General features: G+C 35.3%; 1 protein-coding gene across 1 annotated transcript in view; it reads left to right on the forward strand.

Moving 5' to 3' along the window:
- Positions 1-14,903, forward strand: part of LOC148275040 (uncharacterized) — a 67,416-nt gene that overhangs the window by 35,621 nt on the left and 16,892 nt on the right. Inside the window, exons 5-13 of the mRNA XM_088236249.1 lie at positions 1,679-1,814; positions 3,356-3,487; positions 5,032-5,160; positions 6,186-6,320; positions 6,995-7,123; positions 8,418-8,546; positions 9,725-9,853; positions 13,435-13,563; positions 14,548-14,685. Coding sequence (XP_088092375.1) covers positions 1,679-1,814; positions 3,356-3,487; positions 5,032-5,160; positions 6,186-6,320; positions 6,995-7,123; positions 8,418-8,546; positions 9,725-9,853; positions 13,435-13,563; positions 14,548-14,685 — 1,186 coding nt within the window. The remainder of the gene's footprint in view (positions 1-1,678; positions 1,815-3,355; positions 3,488-5,031; positions 5,161-6,185; positions 6,321-6,994; positions 7,124-8,417; positions 8,547-9,724; positions 9,854-13,434; positions 13,564-14,547; positions 14,686-14,903) is intronic.

Genomic DNA, 14,903 nt, shown 5'->3' on the forward strand with positions numbered 1-14,903 from the left:
GGATGTCAAAAATAAAATATAAAAAATAAAGAATAATTTAAAAAATATATATTTATAGATGACAACCATGAAGTTTCGCATAAATAAATTGTCTATGTTTTTATGAATGTATGTATGTGTATGCGCATGGGTGTATGTACGTGTGTGTGTATGTACATGTGTATATTTATATATACATGTGTGTATATATGTGTATGTCTGTATGTATATGAATCAAAATGTGTATCCGAATAAGTTTATATTTTGTTTGTCTGTGCTCTATATTAATTTGTTAAGTATTATAATATATTAAAATGTAATTGTCTAGCTTGGAACGGGGTATGTACCCTTGTTAGCTGGGCAAAGTGAATATGGAATTGTATTTTGATAAAGAGTGTGAATAAATAAATAAAATAAAAAAAATAAAAAAAATGCACAAAAAAATAAGTGAGGCCCTGTATATGTGCGAATATTGCAATGCGCAATGTGGCTCTCCATAAAGGCCACTGTTGGCAAAACTATCAGACAAAAATGACTTATTTAATTATTTCAAATAAATTTGAGAAGTTTCAATTGATTTAACCGAGTATTTTCATAATTATGACACTTTTGAAACCCTTCACAAAGCATGAAATTTCACAAAAATGGCCCGGGCGCAGGGTAAGTTCTGTGTGTATTCGGCTGGTGCTCAAAGTGTTAACATGTCCATCTTCAAGTATTTGTTGGATTTGGTCATGCCATGTCTCCCCCGGTCTTCCTCGATTTCTGCATGTGGCCCCCAAATCGTCGAGCCACTCTCGAGTCTACTTCGCACCAACGAGTTGTAAAGAGTTCCCATTACGCAAGTATTTTCGAAAATCCTGGCAGTACGCAGAACGAATCCTAACATCTTCAATGATTTACCACTGATTGGCTTTATGTGATCATGAAATGTCAGGGTGCTCACAAACCAAACGCCCAGATCCTTAACATTTGATGGTCGTATCAGATTCTGGTCATTCATTTTGTAGCGAAAGACGTGACTTGGAAATAACTAAACCTAAGTTTGTTTCGTCTTCTTTATTCACATATATTAGATATATCCACTTGGAGAAGACGAAAATCATTCAAAGTTGTCACCTTTAAGAAAAGTTTTAAGTCATCCGTAAATATCAGAAAACGCGACTTCAAAAATGTTTTTTTTGTATTTTTAATGAAAATAGAGAATTATTAATATTTAAAACATTTACTTTGTGGTCAAAATTTTTACTAAATGTTATGAAATATTTGTATATAACCACTTACCGACTTTTCTATGTCTTTTCTGCAAAACGCACTTTGCATGTTGGTTTTCATGTTGGTTCAATTGGTGTCCTGATGAAGAGACGGGTACGTCTCGAAACCGGTAGACATAGAAAAGTCGGTAAGTGGTTATCTACAAATATTTAATAACATTTAGTAAAATAGAGAACAATAATGGACCCAGGTTAGACCCTTGCGGGACTCCCGGGAAAGTGACCTTATGAGGTATTTGAAGTGTGACACCTTGGGTAGCTTTGTGTTGTTATCAATATACCTATATATCACAGCCTACGTCTTCCGCCCCTCCAAAGTCAGACTCCATGTATTCGGTCTTTGAATGAATCACTCTCAGTCCGTGCTTTTCCAGTTTTTATATTCAGTTTAAATAAATCTATTATAAAAATCTTCTCTTCGTCAGGGTGACCAGCCTCCTGTGAAGAAGTGCAGCCCCGGAGAGGAGTTCAGATTGGATTGCAATACCTGCCTCTGTACCAGTGATGGAACTGACTTTGCTTGCACAAGGAACGACTGTGTCAAACAAACTGTCAAAAGAGGTAAGGCACCATTTTTTATTCTTCACCCACATTCATAGTCCTTAAATATAGCTTGATTAGAATAGAATGACAGCTGTCAAACTAATTTCATTGGTGATGGGAAATTACTGATCACGGATCAAATCGATTTTACTAGTTATTTCATGCAATCATGAAACTCTGTTTCCGAAAATTGATATAAAAAACGCAAAAACAAGCCTTTTATAGTGTGTTTAACACAATTATTCACCAAAAAATGAGACATTTATACTTTTTTCATGAACAACATCAAATGAATTATTTTTTTATTAGATCAATTTACATTGATCAATTTGTCAATCTTTAACGTTTTTGCAAAATAATGTAACCTTGTAAGAACGTCCAATTTGCTATATTTTTTGTGTTTCGTCGTTTTAATATTGGTCAATATCGAGAAACCTAGGTCACACAAATATGAGGTTGAAAACTGTAATATTTTATTTAAAAATTAAAGATGCACTTATGTTAACAGCATACACACAACACTATTGAAATAAACACACAAAATATGATTTAATCGCAGGGTCTGTCTAATATAGTCCTTAAAATGTAACATGATTAAAATGACAGTTGTCAGAAAAAGTGACGACATAACTTTGAAGTAACGTCAAAGGAGTTATTTATATTGACACAGGAAAAATCATTTGTATCTGGCATGTTAATTTATTTTTTAATACAATGCTTGAAACATAAATAAACATTAATATATAAAACTAGCTTTAAAACTAAAATAAACCTAATTATTAACGACGTGCTTACAAGGTTACATCATCTTGCAAAAACGTTAGAGATGAGGCAAATTGATCAATGTAAATTGATCGAATAAATAAGTTATTCGTTTGATGTTGTTCATGAAAAAAGTATAAATGTCTTATTTTTGGTGAACAGTTATGTTAAACACACTATAATAGGCTTGTTTTTTGTTTTTTTTTTTATCAATGTTCGGAAACAGGGTTTCATAATTGCACGAAATAAATGATAAAATCGATTTAATTAGTGATCAGTATTTTCCCATCACTAATGAAATTAGTTTGACAGCTGTCATTCTAATCAAGCTATATTTTAAGGACTATAGCTATGTAAACGCAATAACGCAAGTAGGATCATCACTCGCGTGGAAGTGCTAGTAACTAGTAACCAAGCAACGGTTCTCGGCAGAGTACTTGACCGCTCATTTTTGACCGCACGACAACTTCACTTTGCAAGGATGCTGCCATCCAGCCATTATATCTGCAACTCAAATAGCACAGTAAATGAGTCAACATAAATTTTGCTTTTCATAATTTCGCGGAGCACTTGCAACAAGCTCGCGGAGCACCGGTGAGAACCACTGATCTAGGGGATAGAAAACACACAGAAAACCACACCACTGGTATTTCAAAAGTTGACCGCCATGTCAAGAAATTAGTATTTTAAATTGGGAGTCAACACATCCCTACGTAGAACTCTTCGGCAACGTTTTTTTTAAATCGTTCTTAATTTATTTTATGGCTACAGATTGAGAAGTACGTTTTTTTTATTAGATACTTCTGCTGCCAGCAAAAAGTGCACTCCAGGCGAAACGTTTAAGGCTGCTGATGGCTGCAATACTTGTGTCTGTTCAGAGGAGGGTTATGCAGCTTGTACGGCGTATGGTTGCCTTAGAAAACGAAGAGGTATTTCAAAAAACTTAATACAATAATGCATGCCATCATTAGCACTAATGAATACATCATAATTCGTCAAAGTTTAAAAAATGCATGATAGTAATTATCATCGAAGGGGTATCCAAAAATGTACGCCGTGTTTTGTGCTGCGGAATGAGGAAGTTCAGTGGTTTTTAAAAAATAATAATTTAGTAATAAACTATCAAACTAAACTATTAACATATTACAACAGAGATGAAGAACATTTAAGAGAAGGTAATATAGAAGTCTAGGCATCTACAGGGCTTATGACCTGTCAATGGCTGGTTTAAGTGGCTACTTTACACACTGTAACATTCACCGTTCTGCCCATATTTGAACATCTATATTCCTTCAATTCTTTCATCTGTTGATGTTTGTGAAGTTAAAGAGCTGAAAACATAAACAGCTCCCCGGGGAGTTGAATCCAGTCCTTGTCTACAAAAAATTGGACAAACTCAAAATATCGATGATAAATCCACCTGGTCCATGAAGAAGTATGGAAATTGAAAAAATAACATTTTCAGGCGTTGCCTAGTGTGTAGGTGAAATAATTCAATTAGATGAATCTCACCTGCATAAATAAAGGTTTCAATGGTTGTGAAAAATCACCTCAAGGGCGCTTTACAATTGTATACCTAAACTTACATTTTAACTAAACTAAAGTGACATATTATATTTTTAAATTGGTGGTATGATAATCTAAAAAAGTGGGATTTTAGTTGGGATCTAAACTGACTGGGACTGTCGATGATTCGTAAGTTTGAAGGCAATTGGTGCCAGGCAGAGGGGCCGGCAACGGCAAAAGCGCGACCTCCAAATCTAGTGTTTGGGGAGCGCCGGATTTCGACAAGTTTTCCTCTTCCCAAATCAAATGCTGACCTAAGAGTAGATTTTCTTCGACGGTCCGATATGTATTTTGGAGCCATTTTATAAGGGATTTGATTACTGTCCAGCAAAACTTGTATTTTATTCTCTCTGAGCTTTTTAACTAGTGCGAATCTCGAAGATGTTGTGAGATGTGAGAGTATTTTTTTACTCCCGTAATAAACCTTGCCGCTGCTTTGAAAACATACTGAAGTTTATTAGTTTGATATTTTTGAAGATTTGCGTTTATTCCATTACAGTAATCTAGACGCGAAACGACATAAGCATTCACAAGAGCTTTCGTTGCGTCGATAGGATTTTTTCTCCGTGCGGATTTGATTTGTCGGAGATGGAAGAAACCATACCATAACTCACCGTTTTTTTGACCTGAGAATGAAGAGAAAGATCTGAATTTAGATTTAGTTCAATTCGTTTAGACGAACACGTATTATATTCAATATAAAATTATGAATTTGCTTCATCGGGCGTTGCTTGATATTTCAGGTGAAACCATTGCACGCGTGTTTGTCATCGATCAATGGACTATGACTCCCACAAAAGTTTTGAATTTGATTTAATATTCGAAAGGTTTACCTATCTATCTGATTGAAGAGGTGGTCTTTTGTGGTCCTTTATTTATGAAATCAACGCTATTATTTTATGTTTAGAAAACTCTGGTACGTCATGTACGCCCGGAGAGTCCTTCAGAGCAGCTGACGGTTGCAATACTTGTGTTTGTTCCGAGAATGGGAAGCATGCTGCCTGCACAGAAAAACTTTGCTTGAGGAAACGCAGAGGTATGAAATTGTTTAAAGTTGTTTTGCATGATTTTTTAGCTTATACAAAACTATTTCATAATTCAAATGCAAATTCATTTATTAGACCTAAATAGCATAAAAAGTTAAACTGAATATTTAAGGTGTTAAATTGGGACAACACATAAAGGCCAGGAATTCTTGAGCAATGATTCGACAGTATTAAGGTGTAATACTCTCCAATAGCAAGAGTATTTGCCTCTTAAACATAGTTTCACTGATGTGAAAGGTGTCCATCCAAGGGAAAGCCATTTGGAGAAGCCATTTGGAAAGCTATTTGGAAAGCCAAAGGAGAATGGAAAAAAAAAATAGGAAGGGAAAGCCAATGACAGGTCATAAATGCCTAGACTTCCATATTCCCTTCTCAAAAATGTTTTCCCTCTCTGTTGAAATAAATTTAAATATGAATAACTCCCTAGGGAGGAAATCCAGCCAGTCTGCAAGCATTTGGACCTACTCAAACATTGTTGAATATTCATTCAGTCCATCACGGCGTTGTTTAATCCGAGCTCCAATTTTCATTAGTTCTCTCATTAGATGAGCAAAGTAGGGTAAAAAAATTTACTACCCTGACAACACTAACGAAATGTCCATTTTGTTTTCTTCGACAATCTGACAGATGGAAAAATAATTCAATTTTTAAGTAATGCATTTGCTACTTACACATTCATTCGCTAATTACACATGAAATGTAAGCCCATCCTGTTTCTTTAAGATCCTAGTAGTATTTCTACACTTTAAAAGTACATAACACGGCATAGTTGAATTCAAATCGGGAGCTACGTACTGAGCGACGTCTACAAAAAAAACTAGTGGGTCAAAACGTAAAACTACTCTTTTAAGAGTAGTTTAGTCGCCTTCCGTTTAATGCTCGTATGCGGTTTCTGGACTATTCTTAATTCTATGCGCGGAAAAATACAAGGCGTTTTATTTGAAATATTTCCAATGTTACAATGTAAATGCTCGAAAAATAAATGATATGAACGTCTGACGTCTATTCTTCTCAGATGCTCCCAGCACAGGGATCAAGTGTAATCCTGGAGAGTCATTCAAAGCTGCCGACGACTGTAATACTTGCGTCTGCTCTGAAGATGGACGTCATGCAGCTTGTACATCGTTTGCTTGTCTCAGAAAACGACGAGGTACAAACAAAACTTCATCCTTCATCAATCTCTTCATCTTCATTGGCGGCCTCCGTGGTCTTTCAGCACGGATGTTCATTCAAACATACAAGAATTAAAATATTTTTTTCCCTCTCTTCCCTACCGAAATTCAAAAGCGGTCTGTTTATTTTTTAATCACTAGAACTTCTGAGTATGTCTTTTGTCATTGACACATTACATAGACATGCCCGAGCCCTCGAAAATGATGACACTTAACTCATGTCCAAACCTCAGTCATGCCCAACGCGTATTCAGTTTTCTTCGACCGCCGCCAGTCGTGACGTTTAGAATCAAAACAAAAATGCCCGCTTGTGTCATGAAAGCGAGTAAAAACCTTTTGGGTAAACATTGTAAAAATGATTGTGTAACTTTCCATTGGTAACATAAAAAACAACCTACGACGTCACACATCATCAAAAAACGTCATACTTGATGACGTCACGAATCGTTTGATTTTGATCTTTTATGTCTCTCTTATTTCTTAACAGATTTTAATAAGAGCAGTACCGTTTGTCTTGTATTTTTTAAAATTAATTTACTGGCTGGTTAAAAAATCCATGATAATTGCCCATTCATGCAGTTTATCTCTAATATTCTCTTTAAATATATTAAGTCAACTCTCAATATAAATGTTAATGTCTTTTTGTGCTTAGATAACTCTGGTACCTCGTGTAGACCCGGAGAATCCTTCCAAGCAGCTGACGGCTGCAATATTTGCGTTTGTTCTAATGATGGAAAAAATGCTGCGTGCACAGAAAAGTACTGTTTGAGAAAGCGAAGAGGTACAGAAATATTTTGCACGATTTTGCTCATTGAAATATCACTCATTGTCATTCACGCAAAGTCTTCAATTGAAAACGTACTTCCCAATGTCTTCAATTTAAAACATACCACTCATTGTTATTCTCGCGATGTCTTCAATTAAAAAATTACCAATTATTGTTATCCACGCAATGCTTTCAATATAACATGTACCACTCATTGTTGTTCACATAATTTCATCAATTGCATAAGCACCAATCATTGTTATTCGGGCAATGTATTCAATTAAAAATATACAATTCATTGTTATTCACGCAATGTCTTCAATTGAAAATATACCACTCATTTGTTATTCACATAACTTCATCAATTGCATATGTACCAGTTATTGTTATTCAGGCAATGTATTAATTTGAAAATATATTACTCATTGTTATTCACGCAATGTCTTCAATTAAAAACGTACTTCCCAATGTCTTTAATCAAAAATATACCACTCATTGTTATTCACATAACTTCATCAATTGCAAATGTACCAGTTATTCACGCAATGTCTTCAATTAAAAACGTACTTCCCAATGGCTTCAATAAAAAATATACCACTTATTGTTATTCACATAACTTCATCAATTGCATATGTACCAGTCATTCTTATTCAGGCAAGGTATTCAATTGAAAATATATTACTCATTGTTATTCACGCAATGTCTTAAATTGAAAACGTACTTCCCAATGTCTTCAATCAAAAATATACCACTCATTGTTATTCACATAACTTCATCAATTGCAAATGTATCAGTCATTGTTATTCAGGCAATGTATTCAATTGAAAATATATTACTCATTGTTATTCACGCAATGTCTTCAATTAAAAACGTACTTCCCAATGTCTTCAATCAAAAATAATATATACCACTCATTGTTATTCACATAACTTCATCAATTGCAAATGTACCAGTCATTGTTATTCAGGCAATGTATTCAATTGAAAATATATTACTCATTGTTATTCACGAAATGTATTCAATTTAAAACGTACCACTCATTGGTTATTCACGCAATTTCTTCAATTTAAAACGTATCAGTCATTTTTATTCACAGAATGTCTTAAATTAAAATCAATAGAAAATATACCACTCATTGCGTAATGTCATCAATTGAAAATGGATTACCTATTTTTATTCATACAGTGTTTTCAATTGAAAATGTATCATTAAATATTATTCACGCAATGTGTGCAATTAAAAATGTGCCGTTAACTCTTATTTACATATTATCTTCTGTTGAATACTAAAATAACTTCCTTATGTGTAGATAATTCAGGCACTTCATGTAAGCCCGGAGAGTCCTTCAAAGCAGCTGATGGCTGCAATACTTGCGTTTGTTCTGATGATGGGAAAAATGCTGCGTGCACGCAAAAGTTCTGTTTCAGAAAGCGAAGAGGTACAGAAATATTTAACTGTCAATATTTTGCACCATTGAAATATCACTCATTGTCTTTCACGCCAAGTCTTCAATTGAAAACGTACTTCCCAATGTCTTCAATCAAAAATATACCATTCATTTGTTATACACATAACTTCATCAATTGCATATGTGCCAGTCATTTTTATTCAGGCAATGTATTCAGTTGAAAATATATCACTCATTGTTATTCACGCAATGAATTAAATTGAAAACGTACCACTCATTATTATTCACGCAATTTCTTCAATTTAAAACGTATCAGTCATTTTTATTCACAGAATGTCTTTAATTTGAATCGGGTTGTGGTCCTGTGGTTGGTGTCTCGGACTCACGGACCAAAGGTCCGTGGTTCAAATCCCCTCTACCCCAACTCGATTCCCATTTTCTAATAGTGAGTTATTTACAACTCGTTGAAAATGGCCCTCAAAATTAAATATTTGGGTAAATCATGATGCATGCCACGGATTGGAGAACCTTACTGGATGTCAAAAATAAAATATAAAAAATAAAGAATAATTTAAAAAATATATATTTATAGATGACAACCATGAAGTTTCGCATAAATAAATTGTCTATGTTTTTATGAATGTATGTATGTGTATGCGCATGCGTGTATGTACGTGTGTGTGTATGTACATATGTATATATGTGTATATTTATATATACATGTGTGTATATATGTGTATGTCTGTATGTATATGAATCAAAATGTGTATCCGAATAAGTATATATTGTGTTTGTCTGTGCTCTATATTAATTTGTTAAGTATTATAATATATTAAAATGTAATTGCCTAGCTTGGAACGGGGTATGTACCCTTGTTAGCTGGGCAAAGTGAATATGGAATTGTATTTTGATAATAAGTGTGAATAAATAAATAAAAAATAAAATAAAAAAAATTAAAAAAAAATCATAAGAACTCAAATATTTCTTTCTTTAAAAAAAATCAATAGAAAATATACCACTTATTTGTTATTTGCGTAATGTCATCATTTGAAAATGCATTACCAATAGTTATTCATATAGTCTTTTCAATTGAAAGTGTATCATTCAATATTATTCACGCAATTTGTACAATTAAAAATGTGCCGTTAACTCTTATTTACATCATATCTTCTATTGAATACCTACTAAAATAACTTTGTTATGTGTAGATAATTCTGACACTTCATGTAAGCCCGGAGAGTCCTTCAAAGCAGCTGATGGTTGCAATACTTGCGTTTGTTCTGATGATGGGAAAAATGCTGCGTGCACGCAAAAGTTCTGTTTCAGAAAGCGAAGAGGTACAGAAATATTTAACTGTTCATATTTTGCACGATATCGCTCATCAATATATCACTCATTGTCATTCACGCAATGTGTTCATTTAAAAACGTACTCCCCAATGTCTTCAATTAAAAATGTATCAATCATTGTTATTCACGTAATGTCTTCAATTCAAAATGTACCAATTATTGTTATTTATGCAATGTCTTCAGTATAAAATATACCACTCATTGTCATTCACGCAACGTCTTCAATTAAAAACGTACTACCCACTGTCCTCAATTAAAAATCTATTACACATTTTTATTAATATGACGGGAAATTTCATACAATATATGTTTTGTAAAAATTGGAGTATTAAATTGTAATGCAAGTTGTCGGCCTCATGGTGTAATGGTCAGCGCGTTAGCCTGCCATGCAAGAGGTCTCGGGTTCGATTCCCAACATGGTTGATGGGAAATATTTATTTAAAAGGGTGTTTTCACACTAGAATATTTCAAAGTCCCTGGACTGGTATCTGAAGCGTTAGACTGATCATCTTACCTTCATGTTACGAAAATGATCAAGATACGCTGCGATTGGTGTACCCATGCAGTGCCCTATGCACCATTAGGTGCGAAAAGGGAATGATGATGATGATGATGAAATTGTACTGCAAGTTACTTGAAAATGTACGAAAAAAATTATAAAAATATTTCAATAAAAACGAACTACTTCGAACGACGTCACTGGTTCATATGAATCAACATATGATAAGAGAGTAATTCAATATTTCCGGTTTGCTTGCCGTGAATGAACCAATGGGCAGAACTGATTCTCTGAACTCTGACGTCTCACGCGGAGTTATTTCAGAAATGCAAAACTTTGAAAAATCTTAGCGCTGATAATACGATATATAAAAATTAAAAAAAAAACATTGTTGATTTAGTTTGATACTTAGTCAATGTATTCAATTGAAAATATATCACTCATTGTTATTCACGCAATGAATTAAATTGAAAACGTACCACTCATTATTATTCACGCAATTTCTTCAATTTAAAACGTATCAGTCATTTTTATTCACAGAATGTCTTTAATTTGAATCGGGTTGTGGTCCTGTAGTTAGTGTCTTGGACTCTACAAATACTATATGACTCGACTTGAACAAATAAAAAAATGTATTAAAAATATTACCGAACTTTTTTATTTCTTCAATCAAATATGTACCAGTCATTGTTATTCAGGCAATTATTCAATTGAAAATGTACCAATTATTGTTATTTACGCAATGTCTTCAATAGCAAATATGCTACTCATTGTTGTCCACAAAATGTCATCAATTTGTTATGTACTACTCATTCTTATTTACGCCATGTCTACAATTGAAAATTTACCATGTTATTGATTTGTCTGCAATTCATGATATCTGTGGCTTGGATCTGAAAGGACCAATTTCGTAAATTACAATATTACAGTTGAGTAATAGTTCAGTCTTCCTCTGGATTTCTACCTGTTGTGGTGAGGAGGCTTGAGCATTTCAGTGATTCACCAAGCAATGCTGGCGGTAGTTACTATCAAAAGGGGCCCCCATGCTAGACTGGTAGGTGTTGGTGGCCCGAGGCTTTTGCCCGTAGACCTCAGACCTCGGAGCTGATCATCTTACATTCTAAAAACTCATTAATTATTCCTCCACAAAATGACCCGGACACCATCATCTCTCATACTCGACCCGGCAACGTAAAAAGGACAATGATTTCGAAATAAACACTCCTATTTAATAACTCTTCCCTGCGCATTTGTACATACAACGTGCGCACAATGCAAATCCTCGGAAAAGATATCCACGCAACTTGCATCATGGACAAACATCAATTTGAAATTCTAGATATGAGCGAGGCGCGTTGGAAAGCATCTGGAAAGAGGCTATTGGAAAAACATACTTGTACACAGCAGTATCACCGCCAAGGTGTGGCAATTTTGTTTTCAGAGAGATCGGTTCAATGTCTTATCAAATGGGAGCCTATCTCTGAGCGTCTTATACGTGCCACCTTAAAAACCGCTGACAGTTAAACCACTATTATTCAGTGATATGCGCCCACAGAAACTGCAGATGCCCTAGTAAAGGAAGCCTCCTATGGCTCTCTTCACGCGATTTTCGCATCTCTACCACAAAGAGACCGCGTGATAGTATTGGGAAACTTGAATCCATGGTCGGAATAGACCCATCACTTGGTCCATTAGTGATGGGAAGGCATGGCCTCGGGCAAGTCAACGACAATGGTAGTAGACTGATAGTGTGCCACCGTCAGCGATCTTGTCTTTGGTGGAACCCTACTGCCCCAAAAATTTATTCATAATATACTTGGACTTTTCCCGATGGAAGAACGAAAGCGCAACTAGATCACATTATTTACGGCCACACTAACCGAAAAGAATTTCTGGATCTCAGGAACTACAGAGGAGCTGACTTTTATACTGACCACGAGTAAGTCGTTGCTAAGATTTGGCTGCAGCTAATACGTCTTCCAAGACCTCCTCGGCGAACGACATTCGACATGGAGAAACTAAGAGCTTGTCCAGAAAGGGCGATTCTCTCGTGCGTAATACGTAATCGCGAATCAAGCGCGAGTCGAGAATCTGGCGAAGTGCACGCGATTTACCGCGTATTTTTTAATTCGCACGATGCTTGTGGACGCAATGTATTGGCGCCTGGCGCGAAACGTTTCGCGGTGAATTCGCCCCTTCTGGACAAGCTCTTAAGTCATGACACGCGACAGAGATTCGAGGACATGCTCATTGCTCAGTCGACGCATTCAGCTAATTAACGACCAACTCCCCACTACAACCCTTATTGAAGTGGAGTGGCGAAATCTCAAATCAGCACTTGTTTTTTCCGCGAAGTGGAACGCGCTAAACTTAAATCACTGAGTGAGTGAAGATGACCCTAACCAAGTAGAGATGACTATGGGCGCCAGGATCGTTTGGTTAAACGTACTGTAAGACTGTTATAAACGCCGTCATCGTCTAGACTATATTATTGCAACTGCAGTGTACCGCAGCGGCTCGAAGAAATGACACCCGAAAACTACTTTATATCACACATAATATCTGTGATAAACGCACGATCATCCCAGGAGCTATAAAAAACTCAAAAATCAGACAGACCGCGTAAAGAAAATATGGCGTGGTCATTTTCAGAGAGCACTATACGCCCCCTCCTTCTTCCATCTTTGATATCTCAATAGAGACTGCAACAAACATCCCGCGGGCAGTCAACATTTCTGACAGTTTTCCGACACTGGCTGAAATAAAAATGACCGTGTCAAACTTTTAAAAAATGGAACGGCACCAGGAGTTGACAATATACACCTGGAATTTCTCAAAAGCAGCGTCACTGGCATTGTGACACTGGCCTAAAATAGTAAAATATAAATATCGAACTCTCTACAGAATGTTAGCAAGAAAATATTGTAATCTGACATTGGCCCTGATAGATCCGAGCCAAAGATATATCACTCATTGTTACCATCCATGCAATATCTTCAATTGAATGACAACTTATTGTTATACATACAATTTATTCCATGAAATACTTAAATAACTTTCTTATGTGTAGGAATATCTAGATTTTCATGTACACCCAAAGAGTCCTTCACAGCACGTGATGGTTGCAATACTTGCGCGTGTCTAAATGATGGTAAATCTGCTGTATGCACAGCAAAATATTGTTCGAGATACCGAAGAGGTACAGAATTATTTAACTGTTAATACTTTGCATGATATCGTTCATTGATAAATCACTCATTGTCATTCGCGCAAAGAAAGACTCAATCTCTTAAATTAAAAATGTATCACTCATTGTTGTTCACATAGTTTCTTCAATTGAATATGTACCAGTCATTGTTATTCACGCAATGTATTCAATTAAAAATATACCCCTAATTGTCATTTACGCAAAGTTTTTAATTGAAAATATTCCACTCATTGTTATTCACGCAATGCCTTCAATTGAAAATTTACCACTCATTGTTATTCATGCAATGTTATATAAAATATGCAAGGAACTATTTGGAAAATTTTATAAATGCCCCAGATTCAGTTAAGTACTTTGCCGTACCGATCGGCGCGCCGTCATCGGCCAGGGTCGACTAAAGCACAAACTAAAAATGCTTATTTTGTTCATATTGCAGCTGTTGTTTACATGAACAAAACGTGTATGTGTGGGTTTTTTTTCAGTTTTAATTACGCGTGAATGGATAACTTTTTAGGCAGTGCTTTTCATGAACTTTGGTGCATTGTTTGAAATAAAAAACGAATATGTTACTGACATCTAGCATATTTTTTTTCCTATTATTATTTAATAAAAGACGGCCAAAGATCAAACGCCTCCAATCAATTTCTTTCATACAATCGAGAATATAGTCCACGTTTATTTTGTTAATAAACAATTGAAATGGAGATCTGTGAAACTTGTGATAGTAAGGGAAATATGTGTTTTAGAAACAACGCGTTTTCTCGGTTATTCTTTATGGACAAAAAACTAATGTGACGAGTGAAGGAAACTGTTTGGTAAGATTTATTACTTAAATTGTATAAGACGTACCTTTTTCTACTGCCTGGGTAAAACTCTGTGCAAGCGACTGCCCACAGTAAGGCTGTGAGACGCTTTCCAATATACTTTTATTGTCTCTTTATTCTGAGTCACAATTTTTCTATCTTGTTTATGTAGATCTTAGCGGAAGTGGATACAACTGTATTCCAGGGAAAGAATTTATGGATGGTTGCAATAAATGTTTTTGCGGTCCGGATGGAAAAACCGCCGCTTGTACGAAGAAAAAGTGCCTTCCCGAGGAAAGACTGAAGAGAGGTATTGCTAAGGGTCTATGACCACAACTATTTTGCACGATACTTGAGCACAGTGTTTTTCGACCAATTTCAAATGCGTGACCCCTTTTAAGTGTTGAAAAAATCTGTAAAACCTCCAAGGACCTTTATTTTATCATATTTACAACTCGCATGTTCGCAATTTCAACTACAACGTAATTTTTTTTTTCTTATACTGCTACTACCATCACGCCATTTCCC

This window comes from Micrasema longulum, unplaced genomic scaffold (assembly GCF_059751315.1).
Source record: "Micrasema longulum isolate JH-2025_06_02 unplaced genomic scaffold, ASM5975131v1 h1tg001527l, whole genome shotgun sequence".
Lineage (NCBI taxonomy): Eukaryota > Metazoa > Arthropoda > Insecta > Trichoptera > Brachycentridae > Micrasema > Micrasema longulum.